Source organism: Pristiophorus japonicus, chromosome 7, assembly GCF_044704955.1.
Source record: "Pristiophorus japonicus isolate sPriJap1 chromosome 7, sPriJap1.hap1, whole genome shotgun sequence".
NCBI classification, from domain to species: domain Eukaryota; kingdom Metazoa; phylum Chordata; class Chondrichthyes; family Pristiophoridae; genus Pristiophorus; species Pristiophorus japonicus.
Genome location: NC_091983.1, coordinates 113,988,442 through 114,009,478, shown reverse-complemented (window position 1 = coordinate 114,009,478; position 21,037 = coordinate 113,988,442). Strand labels below are relative to the sequence as shown.

General features: G+C 43.1%; 1 protein-coding gene across 1 annotated transcript in view; it reads left to right on the top strand.

Annotated features, from left to right (window-relative positions):
• Positions 1 to 21,037, top strand: part of l3mbtl3 (L3MBTL histone methyl-lysine binding protein 3) — a 238,339-nt gene that overhangs the window by 16,776 nt on the left and 200,526 nt on the right. Inside the window, exons 2-4 of the mRNA XM_070885259.1 lie at positions 8,525 to 8,675; positions 9,025 to 9,136; positions 13,939 to 14,095. Coding sequence (XP_070741360.1) covers positions 8,559 to 8,675; positions 9,025 to 9,136; positions 13,939 to 14,095 — 386 coding nt within the window. The 5' untranslated portion in view covers positions 8,525 to 8,558. The remainder of the gene's footprint in view (positions 1 to 8,524; positions 8,676 to 9,024; positions 9,137 to 13,938; positions 14,096 to 21,037) is intronic.

Genomic DNA, 21,037 nt, shown 5'->3' with positions numbered 1-21,037 from the left:
CCTCCTCACACTTTGCTTTCCCACCCATCTTTGTATCATCAGCAAACTTGGCTTCATTATACTCGGTCCCTTCATCCAAGTCATTTATATAGATTGAGGACCCAGCACCAATCCCTGCGGCACCCCATTCGTCACTGTTTGGCATTCCCTATAGGCATATAGGAGAGCTGATTAATTCAATCACGTTTACCACCACAGCAAGACACCATAAAAATAGGGCCAGGGTGCAATCGATGGCACCCGTGTTGATTTGCAAGATCATATAGATAAAACCCTCAACTACCTCAACAGGAATGGGTTTCACATCCACAATGTACGGATTATGGGTAACAATATTTTTAAAGGATTCTACATGTCAATGCAAACTATACTGGAAGTTGTCATGAATCATTTATCCATTGAAGTTTGGCCCTCCATCACCACTTTATAAAAAATCAGGTCAACGGAGAGCTTGTGGATGACAGCCTACTCCTGGTTTCCATGCTTAATAAGCCTACTATGAGTGGTCAGTACAGTAGCAGAAGAGTGCTACAAGATGCATGCCTGTAAGATTGGTCATCAAGAATATCAGTTGGGTCTGTTAAAGGGACACTGGAGCCAGTACGACATGGAGGAGCAGATCACAGTGTCCTGTACTCAGAAATTATTGCTGCAGGTGGCATCAGAGCACATCTTATCACTAAAATCTATGTTTGATGCAAGACCCTTTATCCCTTCCGCTCCTTTCAAATAAAGGAAGATTTCTTCAATCCAGTACCCATCCTAGAACATGACAACACATCAACTATCTCTGCCCGACATGAGCATGTCAATAAGCATCAACTGATTAAATATTTCAGCACCAAATAAATGCACCATTTCTGTTTGACTCGAAACTCTATAAAAAATAAAGCACAATATAAGTGCACATTCTATCCTATTACAACAAAGTTCAAAGTAAACACAAGCCAACTTACTATATCATAATACCATGCTCCTGTATGGCTATATGTGCCTTTCTCGCACCAATTCCAGTGCTCCTCCTAGTGGCAGGCTGAGGTGGTTGGCTGCTCATGCTCTGTAAAAGGATCATGGGACTGAGATGGACCTTGTTTCATGGTGGCTTGTTCCTTATAGGGACCCATTGCTGGCTGCATCTCTGGAGCTTGTTCCTGGACGTCTTAATGTCAGTTGCTACATATCTTGAGTGACAGACCCCAGAGCCTGCACATAGAAACATAGAAACATATAAAATAGGTGCAGGAGTAGGCCATTCGGCCCTTCTAGCCTGCACCGCCATTCAATGAGTTCATGGCTGAACATTCAACTTCAGTACCCCATTCCTGCTTTCTCGCCATACCCCTTGATCCCCCTAGTAGTAAGGACCTCATCTAACTCCTTTTTGAATATATTTAGTGAATTGGCCTCAACAACTTTCTGTGGTAGAGAATTCCACAGGTTCACCACTCTCTGGGTGAAGAAGTTCCTCCGCATCTCGGTCCTAAATGGCTTACCCCTTATCCTTAGACTGTGACCTCTGGTTCTGGACTTCCCCAACATTGGGAACATAGGTATGATGTTCCTAGAATATCTTTCTATTCACGCGATTCAAAGGCAGCCTGCACTTTAACCTCCACTGAGAAGGTGGCATTTTCTTATCCACTCCCCACTTCTCAGATTTGCTCACACTTCATCAATCACTGGTGCCACATCCTTACTACTGCTGTGTAACTACCTCTGGGTTAATGTATCTGAGCAGGTGCCTTGAAGAATGGAAACAAGTGGTGAATTGGTGACATTTAAGGCAGAGGAATATGGAGTCCGATCATGTTGCAGGGAATCCTGGGTGGCCTCATTGTCTTCCTCATTATAATCAGCCGGGAAGAAATCACTTTCGGCTGATCCTCATCAGTATCGTCTTTCTTGTCCTGTGCTCCCTATTGCTATGGTGGATCTGCAGAAGTAAAGGATTTTTATCTTCATGGGAACAAGATGATAAAGAAGGGGCATGAAACTTGTGTCTCTTTGGAGCTTTACATGGACTCCAGAGCAACAGGATAGGTGTTCAGTCGTTAATCTGGTGCCAGCAACATGCCATCGACCTGATGTCTGGTTTTGCTATGGGGTTGTAGGCGAGTTTAAATTTTAATTCTCTTGAAGGGAGTTGAGTTGAATTGACTGAACTTCCAATCTGAAAATGTAATTATTAAATATAATTTGGACCCTCTTCTGCACCTCAGAGGTTGAAGCTCATTCTATAATGTGGCAGAGGCAGGGTAGAGACCAGGGAACCTGCCGTAATTATTTAAATTAATCCAATCATGGAACTCGGCCACGGTCTGGGACACAACTTTGTGGCAGGGGAAGTGCTTCCCCTCAGTACTTCTATTGTTGTTACAGTTGAGCAGATTCTTGAGCCTACATTAGGATGTCCAGGAACAAGCTCCAGAGATGCAGGCACCTATATCTGTCGCAGTACAAGTATAAACATCTTCCAAGTATTTTTGCTAGTTTTGAACGAAACATACAACATTTATAGGATCATTAGAAATTGGGGCTGTGATAACATCATAGTTAGATTACAAACTTCTCTTTTATTTAATTGGTTATACCAATGTTACTGTAGCAATTTTTGTGTTATCTGAATTCCACCAGTAGATCGCAGTACTGATCTATATAATATTTCCCCCTTGTATCAATGTTTGGATATAGTCCAGATGCTGGACTTGATATCCACCCCTCCCATCACTGGCATACCGGCTGCAGTATGTACAATCTCAGGATGACTGTAGCAATGGACCAAGCTTACCATTGTTCATTGTTCGTAGGTTTACATGTAACCTTCAGGGCTGCCGACTGAGGGCCGTGCAGCTCTTTGTTGGCCGGCGTGGACATGATGGGCCGAAATGGCCTCCTTCCGTGCTGTAAATTTCTATGTTTCTACTTCAAGACCAGCTCCCTGCTCCATGACCTCAGCCAACAAGTAGAACAAGAGCTTCAATGCTGTTGGAACATTACTGTCTGCAAACTTTCCTCCCAGTCACACACTGCGCACTATCTTGTTATATTTCACCTTTACTTTATTGTTGCTAATATCCTTGGTTCCCTACCTAACAGCATCATGCGAGGACCCTCATTACAAGTACTGTAGTGGTTCACGAATGCAGTCCATCAGCACCCTCTCTATGCAACGAGGGATGGAAGGTAAACATCCTGTTAAATTTGACTCGCTCAATGGAAACTAATATCAGGAACGTGTTTACGAGTGTTTTACGCTATCGTCAAAATGGCCCTCTGTGTCTTTTTAAAAAAAAAACATTGTGATGGATTTTCTTGAATAACTAATTTTATTTTGCATTATGGATTACAACAATTCGATTAACTGGTTTGTAGTTACTCAGTTTATCTCTTCTTGGACAATGGTGTTGCAACAGTTGGTCTACAGACCCACAGCATAATGTGCATAGTTATGGAGGATTGAAAGAATTGTGGTCAGAGCCTCTGCTGTCTCCTCTCTAACTTCTTTGAATAGCCTACAATGCATACCATCATGGGGGCCAGTGACTTAATCTATCTTGAAGTCTGTTAATTCTTTCCAGAAATAATTTGTTTTCTGCAGTTAGCTCTATCAATTGTTCCATATCCTCCTGTTATCCCTTCTACCATCATATGTAAAAATCATACAAAACCTTTCTACATCTACTTAACACCATGTCTACTCTCTGTGTTAAATAACTCACTTGTTTATGCTCCTTATTTTCTAATCCTATGAGGTGCTCTCTGCATTAGATGAGGTTGGTAGGTGGGTGGCTGGTATGATCATCTTGGAACCATAAAAGCCTGTGGTGACTCTCACCTTAGGGAAGCAGTTGTTCCGGAGCGTTCAGTTTCAGTCAGCCTTTCTGTTACACTAGCAAGGGATGCCAGGCCTTTGCTGAATCTCCTTTGTGTGTAGGCATTGGAGGGGATGTTAACGCGCTCTTCAGAGAGACAGTGACAAGTGCACCCAGTCCTTGCAGCCCACTGGTGCGTGGCATAGGCTTAGAGACAGTGTCAGTCCTAACCAGGTCATGCAAGCCCTGTGAAAGTATCTTCTTTAAAGCATCAGTAAATGCACCGTCAGCAATCACTCAGAAAACTTCCAATATCCCTAGAAGCTGCCTCTGTTGTCTTGATGCTGCAAAAATCTCCGAGCTGTCAGGGTCTCCAGGGTGTTCTGCAGGTCATGGGACACTTCTCAAAATGTGTTGCACACTCTCCTGATTCTTAGATTTTTGTTGTGTCCAGGCATTCTAGTGCATCTGAGCATAGACCCAGGACATTCTCCCTTCATGCGTTTCCAAGTGTCAATGGGAACCAGGGCAAAGTGGAAAGTTGGATCCAAAATTGGCTGAGAGGCAGGAAACAAAGGGTAATGGTTGATGGGTATTTTTGTGACTGGACGGCTGTATCCAGTGGGGTTCAAAGGATTCAGTGCTGGGTCCCTTGCTTTTTGTGGTATATATCAATTACTTGAACTTGAATGTTGGGGGTATGATTAAGAAGTTTGCAGATGACACTAATGTAGTCTGTGTGGTTGATAATGAAGAAGAAAGCTGTGGACTGCAGGAAGATATCAATTTACTGGTCAGATGGGCAGAACAGTGGCAAATGGAATTCAATCCGGATAAATGTGAGGTAATGCATTTGGGGAGGTCTAACAAGACAAGGGAATACACATTAAATGGTACGACACTAAAAAATGTAGAGGAACAAAAGGACCTTGGAGTGCAGGTCCTCAGATCCCTGAAGGTAGCAGGCCAGTTAGATAAGATGGTTGAGAAGGCATATGGAATACTTGCCTTTATTAGTCGAGGCATGGAATACAAGAGCAAGGGAGTTATGCTTGAACTGTATAAAACACTGGTTAGGCTGCAGCTGGAGTACTGTGTGCAGTTCCAGTCATCACATTACAGGAAAGATGTGATTGCACTGGAAAGGGTGCAGAGGAGATTTACAAGAATGTTTCCTGGACTGGAGAATTTTGGCTATGAGGAAAGATTGGAGATGCTGGGTCTGTTTTCTTTGGAACAGAGGAGGCTGAGGGGACACCTGATTGAGGTGTATAAAATTATGAGGGACCTGGATAGAGTGGATAGAAAGGACCTGTTTCCTTTGGCAGAGGGGTCAACAACCAGGGGGCATAGATTTAAATTAATTGGGGGGAGGTTTAGAGGAGATATGAGGGGAAATTTCTTCACCCAGAGGGTGGTGGGGGTCTAGAATTCACTGCCTGAAAGGGTGGTAGAGGCAGAAACTCTCACCACATTAAAAAAATACTTGGATGTGCCCTTTAGGTGCCTTAACTTAGAGCTGGAAAGTGGGATTAGGCTGGATAGCTCTTGGTTGGCCAGCGTGAACACGATGGGCCAAAATGACCTCCTTCTGTGCTGTAAATTTATATGATTCTATGAAGATTCAGCTTGACTTAGTGGTAGCCTTTGAGTTAGAGAATATGTGTAACCAAGATCCACTTCAGGACTTGACCACATAATCTAGGCATGCCTGACATTTCAGGGCAGTATTGAAAGATTGATGAATTTTTGGAGGTGCCATCTTTTGGATGAAACATTAAATCAAAGCCTTATCTACCTGTTTAGGTGAATGTAAAATATTCCATGGCACTATTTGAAAAAAGGGCAATGAGTTCGTCTTGTTCCTTGAGCAACATTAGTCGCTCAAACAACATCACAATTAGATAATTAATCATTCATCTCATTTCTGATTGTTGGACAGCTTTTATGTAGTAGAGTAGATCTTCCCATCAGCAGTTCATGTATGAACATTTAACACACTTGTACTACATTGTTTTATGTAGATTTTTGCACAGATGTTAACCCATTTAAAGTAAAAGACACAAATACCCACAAAATAAAGTAACGCACACTTAAATGTACTATGAGTGCGTTAAGTGTTCATACATGAAGTTCAACTATCCAAGGATCTACCCCACTAAGCCATTGGTGGAGCATGAAGAGTGAGATTTTTTAAGAAAGATTTCAGATTCCTGGTTGCGAAAGCATTTCACTTTAAGTACTCCCATTAACTTCACATAAAGCACTTGCCTCTTGGCCATTTGAAATCTTTTCCTAAGTCAGGAAGGGTCCGTACCTGATAAGTTATCTTGTGTTCTTTCCACATATTCTGACTGACATGCTGCATGTTTGCAGCATTCTCTGTTTTTGACCACTATTTAAGTAGAGTAACTTAACTGAAAAGACTAGATCCTAGTTTGGGGAGAAGTTAGCAGTCGGCATTCTTGCCAAAATCCAGCGAGATGCTGATCTTATTATAAAGAATTGCTAAGGGAAGCATGTGCACTTCTGGGTTTTGCATTAAAAGGAAGCCAACTAAAAGTGTTGCTTGTTTGAAATTGGGGCCAAGATTATGGAAATGATTAAGAAACTGCAGTCTTCTTTTAGAACTACACTCTGGATAACCTAATTCTGAACGAGATTTTGGAAACTTTTTTCACTTGGTTGCCCCTAGCAGAGTTCTCAGAAGTTATTATTTAATTTGTATTTATTTATCAGGCATGGGGGTTCCCCATGGCACTGCCACTGTATTTATGTTTCCTGGAGGAGGAGGAGGAGGAAGTGATTGTACCTCAATATATCTGTAGAACAGTGTCTCAGGAAACTGCACTTCAATAAAGAGGCTGCAACAGAGTTATGCTGCATGCCTCAAACAGATCAATGCATAGTATTGTTTGTGGCAGTGAAGGTCACCACTGCCTTTAATGTCTATGTGTCAGGATCCTTCCAAGAGCCCTCAGGAATATTGCCCGCATCTGCATGTCAGTGTCCACAGGTGTATACACCAGATTACTGTAACACTCTTCACTACTAGAATTAGTCAACTGTTCCTCTCCTCATGAAGAGTCATAGAAATATAGAAAATAGGTGCAGGAATAGGCCATTCGGCCCTTTGAGCCTGCACCACCGTTCAATAAGATCATGGCTGATCATTCACCTCAGTACCCCTTTCCTGCTTTCTCTCCATATCCCTTGATCCCTTTAGCCGTAAGGGCCATATCTAACTCCCTCTTGAATATATCCAATGAACTGGCATCAACAACTCTCTGCGGTAGGGAATTCCACAGGTTAACAATTCTCTGAGTGAAGAAGTTTCTCCTTATCTCAGTCCTAAATGGCTTACCCCTTAGACTGTGTCCCCTGGTTCTGGACTTCCCCAACATCGGATTCTTTCTGCATCGAACCTGTCCAGTCCCGTCAGAATTTTATATGTTTCTATGAGATCCCCTCTCATCCTTCTAAACTCCAGTGAATAATGACCCAGTCGATCCAGTCTCTCCCCATATGTCAGTCCGACCATCCCGGGAATCAGTCTAGTGAACCTTCGCTGCGCTCCCTCAATAGGAAGAATGTCCTTCCTCAGATTAGGAGACCAAAACTGAACACAATATTCAAGGTGAGCCTCACCAAGGCCCTGTACAACTGCAGTAAGACCTCCCTGCTCCTGTACTCAAATCCCCCAACTATGAAGGCCAACATACCATTTGCCTTCTTCACCGCCTGCTGTACTTGTACAGTCAGCAACAGGGTGACTGTACAGTAAATTTCTATCATGCTGCAGGATTCCTTCTAGTCTAGGGAGTCATAGATGGGACTATGGGCGTCATCCACATTACTATGTCTTTATGAACCATAAAGGATATAATTCCCTCAATGTATGTGACCATGAGCACAGAATTATATATGCCAATGCCCTCCACTCTGCCTTCATTATCTGGCAATTCAAGGATGCCTATTTTATTTGAGTCACAAAGAACATTGCAACGTTGACAGCGAGGGACCAAAATATCCTTTCCAGCCATGATGCATGTTAAGATACCATCTGCACAACTATACATACCGCTCCAACGGGATCACAAGTATCCCTAGGGCTTCTAAAACAATGTAATACAGTCCTAAGAATTTCACCCCAAGTGTACCCCCTGCTTCCTCGCTCTTTAGTCCTGAACTCCTGGATTGAAAGCTTTGGGTCCGTTTACTACATTCCCTCCGACATTGTGGTTTCCTTGCCATGCTAACCTGGCAGCGAGGAGCCTGGGCCAGCAGAGGCTCAAATCGGTGAGTTAATTTTATTTTTGTTTGTTCACTTGTGGGTCCACAAGGACATTTTGGGCTTGCCCTGCCTTTCAGCTTCCCTCCCCCTTGTAAACCCTCTCCCAGCCACTTGCTTGAGTGCCGGGAACCATTCCTTGGCATCCTTTTCCACCCGAAATCCTGCTCTCGCCCATCACCCACTGGGTTCGGGCAGGACACTGATGAGGCCCAGGAGTTTAAATCACACTGCGGAGGGCCAGGCGGTTTACCAGCCGCATAACTCCTGCCATGGAGATAGAATTGGGGCTAAAGGGTGTGAAGAGAAATAATCACAATGGTTAAAATAAACATTTGATAAAATGCATTATTTGGGTACAGTATTTCTGCTATAGGTCATAATCAGATATCATTCAAAGCTGTTTTTTTCCCTTCAATAGACTTTTTGCTCAATTCACAACAGTAAGTTGAGCAATGGAGAAAAGCATTGTGAGTGACTGTGCCCCTGCTACTGGTAGCCAGGACTTTGATGTTTTCAGTGCGATGGACTGGAAGGATGGAATAGCTACACTTCCAGGAAGCGATTTAAAGGTAAAATTTGAACAATTAACATCTAATTTTAGTCCAAAATTAATATTAAAATTAGTGAACTGAAATGTATTTTAGAAGCAAGTTAGGAAATTATGCATTTGCTACAAAGCGTGTGGATATATTCTCCAATAAGAATTACATTTTGGCAGATGGATTGTACAAGCTTATGACTAGTTGTTCTCTTATTTCATCATGTCCACTGCTGATGTATATTGGCGATTCGCTGTCATGAACAGCTATGATTTGTCATGCTGATCAAAGTATTTGTCTGGATTCATAATAACCGTGTAGTTAGGGAATGATAATAATACTGATTGACCTCAAATTATTATGTTTTCTTGGGCTTCAGTTCAGAATAAATGAATTTGGTGCTTTGGAGATCATCACCGATGAAACAGAGGTAGAAAGGATAAAGAAAGCGACGGCAACAACAACATGGAGTGTGCCCACTGCACAAGAAGGTAGCAGAGCATTTTAGGAAGTTATTCATGGTATTTTTTGGGTGTGGTGTGCATGTATCAACATTTTACAAGATTTCTTGAATTGTGTTTCTAAACTAATAATATTGGCCTGGAATTTGCGGTCAGCAGTGCAGCAAAGGCGTTCGTCGCTGGCCCTGAAGTAAGCTTCGCACAAAGATATCTCGATCTGTGTGTCGAGAAGTTTGGGTTTTCCGACATTCAATTCAAATCAACGGCGTGTATTGAGAATTCTGTAGTGTGAGCTGCTGTTAGGTTAACAGTTGTCTAAGCAGCCAATCAAAACGCAGAATTCTCACAGACAGCGAACAAGGAAATGAGTAAGCTTTTAAAAAATGTTAGAGAGAACAAATCAAAGATTGGGCTCTCGCATGGGGACAAGGCAAACCTGAAATAAAGACGAATAAGCTTGTAAACGTTTCTTCAAAATGTAAATTGTTATTAAAATGGGTTCATTTCACATTGTGCAAAATTAATTAAGGCCCATAACCTTTATTTAGCAGTTAATATGCTGTTAAATCCTGTTATAACTAATCCTTTTGGGTCTAACTTTTAGTGGGAAATTTAGCAGGGTAATTACTGCGGAAGAGCTGAGGTTTTTGTCAGTTTCCCTGGTTTGAGTGATTATAATGATTTCCGGCTCTGTGGGAGGGGGGTTGGGGGGCCGGGGGGGAGCCGGAGGGGCGGGGGGGCGGGCTGGGGGGGGGGATGCACAGTGCAGCCTGTGTCGGAGCTGTGAATGACATGGTCAGTTTCAAAGGCAGAATGGTGCTGAACACTGCTGGTTCGCCATCATCCAGACTGCAAATTCCGGGCCGTTGTTCCTAACTGCTCGTTTTCAAAATATTGATCTGTAATTCAAATTCCTGGACCAACTGAACTCTCTGGAGTTGAATATACTTCCTGCTTTTGTTGAATAAGTTGTCATCTTTAATACTAAACAAGAAAATTTATTCCTATATATGACTGAGTGGAACTAAATTACAGAACCAGTGGGAACCTGTTCAACCTTCGACGTCTCCGGGCCAGGTCCAAGACCACCCCAACCTCTGTCGTCGAGCTACAGTATGCGGACGATGCCTGCGTCTATGCACATAGAGTCTGAACTCCAGGACATAGTCGACATATTTACTGAGGCGTATGAAAGCATGAGCCTTACGCTAAATATCCGTAAGACAAAGGTCCTCTACCAGCCTGCTCTCTCCGCACAGCACTGCCCCCCAGTCATCAAGATCCATGGCACGGCCCTGGACAACGTGGACCATTTCCCATACCTTAGGAGTCTCTTATCAACAAGAGCAGACATTAATGACGAGATTCAACATCGCCTCCAGTGCGCCAGTGCAGCCTTCGGCCGCCTGAGGAAAAGAGTGTTCGAAGACCAGGCCCTCAAATCTGCCACCAAGCTCATGGTCTACAGGGCTGTAGTAATACCTGCCCTCCTATATGGCTCAGAGACATGGAACATGTACAGTAGACACCTCAAGTCGCTGGAGAAATACCACCAACGATGTCTCCGCAAGATCCTACAAATCCTCTGGGAGGACAGACGCACCAACGTTAGCGTGCTCGACCAGGCCAACATCCTCAACATTGAAGCATTGACCACACTTGATCAGCTCCGCTGGGCAGGCCACATTGTCCGCATGCCACACACGAGACTCCCAAAGCAAGCGCTCTACTCGGAACTCCTTCATGGCAAACGAGCCAAAGGTGGGCAGAGAAAACGTTACAAGGACACCCTCAAAGCCGCCCTGATAAAGTGCAACATCTCCACCGACACCTGGGAGTCCTTGGCCAAAGACTGCCCTAAGTGGAGGAAGTGCATCCGGGAGGGCGCTGAGCACCTCGAGTCTCATTGCCGAGAGCATGCAGAAATCAAGCGCAGGCAGCAGAAAGAGCATGCGGCAAATCTGTCCCACCCTCTCTTACCCTCAACGACTATATGCCCACCTGTGACAGGGACTGTGGCTCTCGTATTGGACTGTTCAGCCACCTAAGGACTCATTTTAAGAGTGGAAGCAAGTCTTCCTCGATTCCGAGGGACTGCCTATGATGATGATGATGATTATGAAAATCTTACCACAGATGCCTTATTCATTGTGTAGTTTAAGTTTTACAATTTTATCGTAGTTTTCGATTTTTTTTTGTGGTCTTGTTTGACTGTGTAGCTCATTGACCATATGAATGTTTAGGAATACCAGTGAGCAAATTTGGTGGTAATGTTAAGGTATACATGGTGATTTTAAGAACAAATTCTCTTGATTTTTTGGAGGTACTAGATAATTTGAATGGCTTTTTCCGCCATCCATCTTCACATTGGATCTCATTCTTCTCTGCCAAAACTGTCCACTAATCCAGCAACATCCTGCAGAGCAAAGAGAATACAATCAACTACATCATTCTCCTTCAACGCTTCTCCTCTGTTGTCCATCTAAGTGAGACTGCCCTCACCTGGTTCTACTCTTACCCATCCAATCCTAGCCAGAGTATCTCAGCAGTGGCTTCTCTTCCTTTGGATTCCTCCAAGGATCTACCCTTAGCCCCATCCTCTTATCTACATGCCTTTCCTTGGCAACATCATCTGCAGACATAAGGCCAGGTTCTATATGCACGCAGATGACACCCTGCTCTACCTCTCTACCACTTCTCTCGACCCATCACTGCCTCTGTGTAGTCGATGAGCCACAATTTCCTCCAGTTGAACATTGAGAAGGACAAATCCATTGTCTTCAACCCCCACCATGAACTCAGTACCCTTGTCACCGATTCTATACCCTCCCTGGCCACTTTCTCGGCTGAACCAGACTTTTCTCAACCGTGGCTCCCTATTTGACTCTGAGCAAAGCTTCCAACTCCATGTTCTTTCCATCATAAAGATCGCCTGTTTCCACCTTTGTAAGACAGAAAGAACTTGCATTTCTATAGCATCTTTCATGATCACAAAGCACTTTGCAGCCAATGAAGAACTTTTGAAGTGTATTTGCTGTTGAAATGTACAAACATTGCCTGTTTCTGTCCCTGTCTCAGCTCATCTGTTGCCAAAATCCTTGTTCATGCCTTTCTCCCCTCTAGCCTTGTCTATTCCAATGCTGTTCTGGGTGGCTTCCCTTTCTCCACCCTCCATAAAAATCAATTCATCCAAACTTCTGCTGCTGTATCCTATCCTACACCAACTCCTGTTCATCCATCACCCCTATGCTCACTGAGCTGCGTTGGTAAAGGACCCCACCATGCCTCAAGTTTTAAATTCTCATCCTGGCGTTTAAATCCCTTCATGGCTTCTCTTCTCCCTATCTCTGCAACCGCCTCCAGCGCTGCAACTCTCCGAAAACTCTGTATTCTCCCAACTCTGGCCTCTTGTTCATCCCCAACTCCCTTAACCCCAGCATCGTCAGCTGTCTAGGCCCTACTTTCTGGAATTCCCTTCCAATCCCCTCCTCCTTCTTAAGAGCCTCTTTAAAATGTACCTCTTTGATTAAGTTTTTGGTCACCCCTAAATATCTTCTTTGGCTTGGCATCCATTTTTGCTAGATTACACTTCTGTGACGCTTCTTGGGACGTTTTACCTTGTTTCATCAAGAAGATTGGGGAACTTGTCGAGCTTTTTGGAAAATACTGAATATTAGTTAGCAAACATTTGCCACTAAAATCTGCCACTTGTGTTTACATTTCTTCTTCAACAAATTGTGGCAATTGTTAATCTAAGAGATTGTTTGCCTATGGGTTTCTTGGCTTCATGCACAAGGTAGATACCATAATATTACAGAATAAGTTGATATTCCTAAGTTTCATGACCACACAATACTAATCAACACAATATTGATTAGATCTAAATACACTGGTATACACTGGAGCGATGTGATCGAGGCAGGAGAAGCGTCAGTTCGGGGCCCAGAAGAGGCGGGGGCCCAGAAGAGGCGAAGGCCCAGGGGCAGCACGGGCCAGCCCACGCTGCAGTATGTGCACACTAGGTCCGTGCAGCAGAGCTGGTCTCCAGTCGTCTTGGTTAATCCTTGCCACTGGACCAAGACCTAGCTCTGTCAAGCACGTGTTGTGGCTGGTGTGCAACGGCCACCACACGTTAAAAAAATCCACGCACAGGCATCTTCCACCTTCAGGATGTAGTTCGGGATCTGGAATATTAGGTCCTTCATTGAAACACGTGTGAACTCATCCCTTTTTGGCATGGAAGCAAGTCATCCTCGATACGAGGGACCGCCTATGATGATGATGGTATATGAATTTTCCCCTCATTCTTTCACCTTTCTTGCCAGTCTCTCTTGCATGTTGGGATACAATACCATAGGCATTAGCAGCGCTCTGGTACCTTATCTGAGTGATCTAGATACTGACCAGCTACTGACAGTCAAGTCTGATTCTGTTCTCTTCCTGTGTCCACAGGGTAGATCGTTATGATCAGGAATACTGATTTCCCTATCAAGGGACAATGAGGCCAATTGTAGGCTTTCTTCAGTGCCATAGCTAACTCAGCACATTTCTGGAATTAAACCTGACACTTTCCCTCTATGTATGGTTGGATAACACCTACACAGTGCATTTATCCACATTTCATTGTCTTAAAATTAAAATATATCGACTACTGTAGCTGACAAAGAAACCAACTTATTGATTTAATGTAAATAAGGCAGTGAAACTTCACTTAAAATGAAAAATATGTCTGTAATTAAATCCTGTAAATGTGTAGTTTTATAAAATTTAAGTGTACTCTTGTGACAATATTTTGTGTTCCCAAAATTAATAAACACTATTTTGCTATTTAGTTCTATCTAGAAATCCCATCCCATCAAACACTGAGGAACCACCCAGTATGGATGGTATACTTTGCTGTGAGAAGTGCGGTCATTATGGGACGACTGAGGAGTTTAGTCACGGGAGTAAATTTTGCAGTGAAAAGTGTATGCAGCAGGCAAAGGAAAAGTAAGTGCTCAACATTTTTTGATACAGTTTACTTGTGCAATAATGAGGATTTATTTTAGTGAACTAGTTACACAAAAGTAGGAGTTTTGAGAAACTGTTAAAGACTTCAGGAAGACATAGACATGTTATCAGTCTGGTGAACCTTCGCTGCACTCCCTCAATAGCAAGAATGTCCTTCCTCAGATTAGGAGACCAAAACTGAACACAATATTCCAGGTGTGGCCTCACCAAGGCTCTGTACAACTCCAGTAAGACCTCCCTGCTCCTATACACAAATCCTCTATCTATGAAGGCCAAAATGCCATTTGCCGCCGTCACCACCTGCTGTACCTGCATGCCAAACTTCAATCACTGATGTACCATGACACCCAGGTCTCATTGCACCTTCCCTTTTCCTAATCTGTCACCATTCAGATAATATCCTGTCTTCCAGTTTTTGCCCCCAAAGTGGATAACCTCACATTTATCCACATTATACCGCATCTGCCATGCATTTGCCCACTCACCTAACCTATCTGAGTCACCCTGCAGCCTCTTAGCATCCTCCTCACAGCTCACACCACCACCCAGCTTAGTGTCATCTGCAAACTTGGAGATAATTACATTCAATTCCTTCATCTAAATCATTGATGTATATTATAAATAGCTGGGGTCCCAGCACTGAACCCTGCAGCACCCGACTGGTCACTGCCTGCCATTCTGAAAAGAACCCATTTATTCTGACTCTCTGCTTTCTGTCTGCCAACCAGTTCTCTATCCACATCAATTCATTACCCCAATACCATGTGCTTTAATTTTGCACACTAATCTCTTGTGTGGGACCTTGTCAAAAGCCTTTTGAAAGTCCAAATACACCACATCCACTGATTCTTCCATGTCCAATCTACTAGTTACATCCTCAAAAAATTCCAGAAGATTTGTCAAACATGATTTCCCTTTCAGAAATCCATGCTGACTTGGACCGATCCTGTCACTGCTTTCTAAATGCGCTGCTATTTCATCTTTAATAATTGATTCCAACATTTTCCCCACCACCAATGTCAAGCTAACCGGTCTTTAATTCCCTGTTTTCTCTCTCCCTCCTTTTTTAAAAAGTGGTGTTACATTAGCTACCCTCCAGTCCATAGGAACTGATCCAGAGTCAATAGAATGTTGGAAAATGATCACCAATGCTTCCACTATTTCTAGGGCCACTTCCTTAAGTACTCTGGGATGCAGCCTGGGGATTTATTGGCCTTCAATCCCATTAATTTTCCTAACACAATTTCCTGACTAATAAGGATTTCCTTCAGTTCCTTCTTTTTGCTAGACCCTCGAACTCCTAGTATTTCCAGAAGGTTATTTGTGTCTTCCTTAGTGAAGACAGATCCAAAGTATTTGTTCAATTGGTCTGCCATTTCTTTGTTCCTCATTCTAAATTCACCTGATTCTGACTGCAAAGGACCTATATTGGTCTTCGCTAATGTTTTTCTCTTCACTTATCTATAGAAGCTTTTGCAGTCAGTTTTTATGTTCCCTGCAAGCTTACTCTCATACTCTATTTCCCCCTCCTAATTAGACCTTTTATCCTCCTCTGCTGAATTCTAAATTTCTCCCAGTCCTCAGGTTTGCTGCTTTTTCTCGCCAATTTATATGCCTCTTCCTTGGATTTAAAACTATCCCTAATTCCCCATGTTAGCCACAGTTGAGCCACCTTCTCCTTTTGATTTTTACTCCAGACAGGAATGTACAATTGTTGAAGTCCATCCATGTAATCTATAAATATCTGTCATTGCCTATCCACTGTCAACCCTTTAAGTATCATCCGCCTCTCTACGTCCCTTTCCTGCTTTAAGGTACTCTTTAAAACCTACCTCTTTCTGCCCTAATGACCCTGAATTCGCGGCTCCTATGGGCGTGAACGAGGTGCGCACGTGCCCATAGGGACCCCACAAGTTCCGGGTTTAGATATGCAAAGTACATGCACCTAAACCCGGAACCCGCGATCTGTCAAGAATCCTCCGCGAGCGGAGAATTGGGCTATTTATCCAACTTCTGCCCAGCGAATGCCTGTGAAATTCATGAGACTGATAAAAGCAGGAGTACGGCCTGCTTTAATCAGCAAAAGACTTTTAAAGGACTGAAAACAATGTATTTTTCTATCATTTAAATGTTTAAAATCCTATTAAATAAGGTAAGTTTATTTTTATATGCTTTTAGAATATGTAAATTTATTTTTCAAAAAATTAAATTTTTGTTTTAAATAATTAATTAAATTCCATCTTGATTGATTTTAAATATATAATTTAAAAATATATATTTTAAATGTTTCTGTTTTTGGGGGTATTCACAGTCATACTTAGGATGATTCCGTACATTTGGAACTCACCACAAGTATGAATGGGAATACCCCTACTTTGATTGTTTGGGCTGGCCCACGTGATCCCAGGGACGCGTGTGAAGCGCCTGCATCCCTGGAATATGTGGGCCTCAATGCAGACCTTTGCGTAGAGGTCCAGGACCACAAGTCTCTGAACCTCCCTGACCACTGGATAAACTCATTGACATTTTTCAGGTCAGAGCCTCCAACCACAATTTCTGGGCTAATATCTCCTTATGTGGCTTGGTGTCAAATTTTGTTTGATAATGCTCCTGTGAAGCGCCTTGGGATGTTTTACTATGTTAAAGGTGCTATATAAATGCAAGATGTTATAGAGCATGTGCAATGTTAATTTGCCAAGATGGGAAGGTACAAGTGTAAGGAAAGACTTCAGATACTGAGACTATTTCCAGTGGAGCAGAAGAGATTTAATGGATTTTTTCAAATAATGAAATTATGAATAGAGTGAATAGGGAAAGTCAATTTCATGTGTTTGGAGAATCAATAGCAAGGGGGCATCAATTTCACAGGTAGGGTTAAGAGAAATTCAGGGAATGGGTGAGGCAGGGATCATTTCATATTTTAAGGAAAATTATTTGAAGCAAAGGAAGATGTTGGGCAATGGGTAGAGACCTGGGCAGTGGGATTAGTTTTGGATTGCTACCAAAGATCCGGCAGACACAATGGACCAAGTGGCTTCCTCCTATACCGAAGGCAAATCCTAAAATCATGGCAGAATATAAGGATGTTACTGTAATTTCTTCCTGCCTTCTCCATGCACCTTGGTTGGCAGGACAGAATGACCCTCTCCATTAACCTGTTCATGCATGCAATCAATACCACTCCTTGGCCTGCCTGACACGAGCTGCATTTAAGTGTTCAAAACTATTTAATCTTTGTTTTACAGGAGATATTTGGTAATAGCATTTCCAGCTTTGAATTAACTGAAAAGAAGTTTGTGAACAAACTTGTTTGAAATCTATGAACTTGCTGACAAAATATTGACTATAGGGTAGCTATTTTGAGTTCTTGTCTGCAAGTGCGCTGCTGTGATTTTCCAATACATACTGGCAGAGGGCGAGGACTAGGTCATTTTGACTCTTGTATGTAATGAGCTACTTTTGAAATTATTCTAATTTATCACCAAATTCAAATGATAAGAAAGAATGCAACAATGAATTTGTATAAATAGCTCCAATAGGGTCGATTGTCCAATTGGTTACACCTGACTAACAGGAGTAAAGTGGCATAACTGATTGAGGAAATGGATGGTGATTGTTGTGCCAGATTGATGTCCATTTAGTTCCCCCTTCCAATGTTCTTGTCAGGTTTTGTACTGGTGCCAGGAATGCCTTTCAGTTTGCAGCTAATGATATTAGAATTAGCCTCAGTTATGCCATTTAGACATCCATGTAATTTCCCAGGCACGTCGCTGAGTCATCTACCCGACCAGATAAAATACGCACCGAGAGCTGCAAGATGTGCTATATATAGAAGTGCATTTAAAGAGCTGTACAGTAAGATTTGTAACAACATTTTTAGACTATTTCGGAACTTTATTTTTTCCTGTTTGCATTTCGTTGGTTGGGGGTCTTTGTGCAAATGTTCTGGCCCTGCCATTCTTTTGGTATGTCAATGATAGTGAGACAATGAATTTCCCAATGGACATCCCCTTTACTTATACTTTTTAAAGGAAGAGGAGGAGGAGCAATGAGACCAGGCAAATCAACTACACTAGAGGCAGATTGTGCTCACTTGCTGATGGCCTACACCTACACCTACACTTACCGACAAAGATATATTACCTGGCAATGACCATGTAGAACTGCTTGCACAGACTCTTGGTCAGATGAGGAGTTGTGCTATGTTCTGCAAGGATAGCTATAGCTAACACTTGCCATTAGTGATCGGCTGCACCTTCAACTGCCCTTTCTGTGTCACCTTCCAGGCTTGCCATAATGCTGTCCAATGGGAAAAGGCCTTGGAATGGGAAGGAGGGTCACCCTCCATACTACCACCTCACTCTGCACCATTTCTCTTCACCAGATAACAAATGGGATTGGAGGGTTGCGCTGTACCATCATTTAGTCACAGACTTTGTTTCCTGTCGCCAGATTTACCGGCTTTTGCCAGGCACTGTTGTTGTCCAAACAATCTTTGCAGAGGATGACCCCTGCATTTAAATATCAGCAGCTTTTGTAACCGCTACCAATATTTTTATCACCATTCCTGTAAATTTGCCCGTCACCCCTAGTAAGCAGCTATTTTACGGACTGTGCACTCCTAATGCTATGCACAAAATAGACTGAGAAGTCTCCCACATTATGTAAATTTAACTGACTTACATTTCTCTCTAGAATGTCTGCTTACTTACATATAAGGCCCTTGCCGTCCATGACCTGATAGTGGATCAAAACATGACTCTCAGGTGGTGACCTCTTATGGAAATCTCTCTGCCTGACTATACTTTTCACCATCTGCCTGTCCAAAGAGGTATGGCAGTGACATTGCCTTTATCGTCAAGTCACACCTTGGCTTCTCCACCTACTCTTCCCAGCACCTTCTATTCCTTTTGAGGACCGTTCCCAACTGTCTCCGAACTACATTGTTCACAACTTCAGTAGTCTTTTCAACCCTGAAATTTCATACCCCATATCCTCTCTATTGCAAAGACTGCCTGCTTCTGTGCCAGCAAATATTATCCGCCTCCATCTTTAGCTTAGTCTCTTGGCCAACAAAATCCTTGTTCATGTTTTAATTGCCTCGAGATTCAACTACGCTAACGCTTTCCATCGTAGCCTAAATCTACACTCTCCGTTAACTCCAACTTATCCAAAACACCACTGAACGTATCCTGTTCCGCAACAAGTCCTGTTCACCCATCACCCCAGTCCTTACTGACTTGTACTCATCCCCGTCTCATGGTGTCTTAAATTTAAAATCCTCGTCTTTTTACTTAAATCCTCCCTGGCCTCCGCAACCTCCTCCAGCCCTATAGTCCCCTTATAATCCTCTGCCAAACACCATTCTTCTGACTCTGACCTCTTGTGCATTATCCTTCTCTGTTTATCCTAAAATTAGTTATCCGTTATCTGGTTCCTCTCTGTAATTGCCTTCCAAAACCTCTCTACCTCCTCTACCATTAAAAACCTCCTCAAAAATGTTTGATGACTTTCCTCTCCTGGCCTGACATGCATTTCCTATATGCCTATTTGTATCACCTCACAACATTTTTTGTTAAAAATGCTATGTAAATGCAAGCACTTGATGAAAAGTCAGACAAGGTCAGCACACTATTAATGTTCTACCTGACTAATGTCAAATTCACATTTTGCCTATTGTATTGTGAGCTCAACTTCAGAATTGTACTACTCCTGTGACATTGCCAATTCCTACGCCAGCCATCATTGTGGTTTTTGTGTGAAATTGACAATCACTTGGGCTTACTTCCACCATTTGGTAGCATGCTTTCCCTGGTCCCACCAGGCATACCAGCCTCATTTGATATGCTGGGTATCCGAGTTGGAGATATGGAACGCCTGGTCTAGGAGTTGCCTGGTCTAGGAGTTGACCACACTTGTCAGCTTCGCTGGGCAGGCCACATTGTTTGCATGTCAGACACTCGACTCCCAAAGCAAGTGCTCTATGTGGAGCTCCTTCACGGCAAACGAGCCAAAGGTGGGCAGAGGAAATGTTACAAGGACACTCTCAAAGCCTCCCTGACAAAGTGCGACATAACCGCTGACACCTGGGAATTCCTGGCCATAGACCGCCCTAAGTGGAGAAAGTGCATCCGGGAGGACGGTGAGCACTTCAAGTTTAAATGTCAAGAGCATGCAGAAATCAAGCAGTGGAAAGAGCGTGTAGCAAACCAGTCCCACCCACCCTTTCCCTCAACGACTATCTGTCCCACCTGTGACAGAGACTGTGGCTCTCGTATTGAACCTTTCAGCCACCAAAGAACTCACTTCAGGAGTGGAAGCAAGTCTTCCTCGATTCTGAGGGACTGCTTATGATGATGATGAGACCCATGAGCATGTAGGTTACAGTGTTGGTTTAAGTAAAGTAAATGTGGAGAGCTAGTTTCACACATTTAGACTCTGGGAGTGGATTTTCCTTCAGAAATCCATCCATTTTTTGGCGTGCATTCTGGTTTGGAGGAAAAAGTGGTGGAAAAGCCCCGCCACTAGAATTTGGTGACAAAAGCTTTAATATTAACTGCTGGCCCATTGTCCACCCCACTGCCTCTACGTGACAGCAAGATCAGTGGAATTTTGGACTCTGCATGTTCGCTTTGTTCTTTCCTCTACACTTTCAATGCGAAAGGCCAGAAGAAAGGAATCAGTAGGGGAACAATGGCAGCGGCAGTTTCTCTGCTGCAAGATAGGAGATTAGCCATCTCTTCTGCCCCACCCTGTCCCACCAAGTGCCTGTTTTCTTGGACTGGGCTCATTCTGAGCCAATTACAGATTTTCAGTCCGGTATATATAGGGACTTCTGGCCCCTTTAATATTTTTCTCATCCAGTTCAGGTGCTGCAGTAAGTATCCTGTCGTCGTGCCATGATTTTTCCTCCCTAGCACT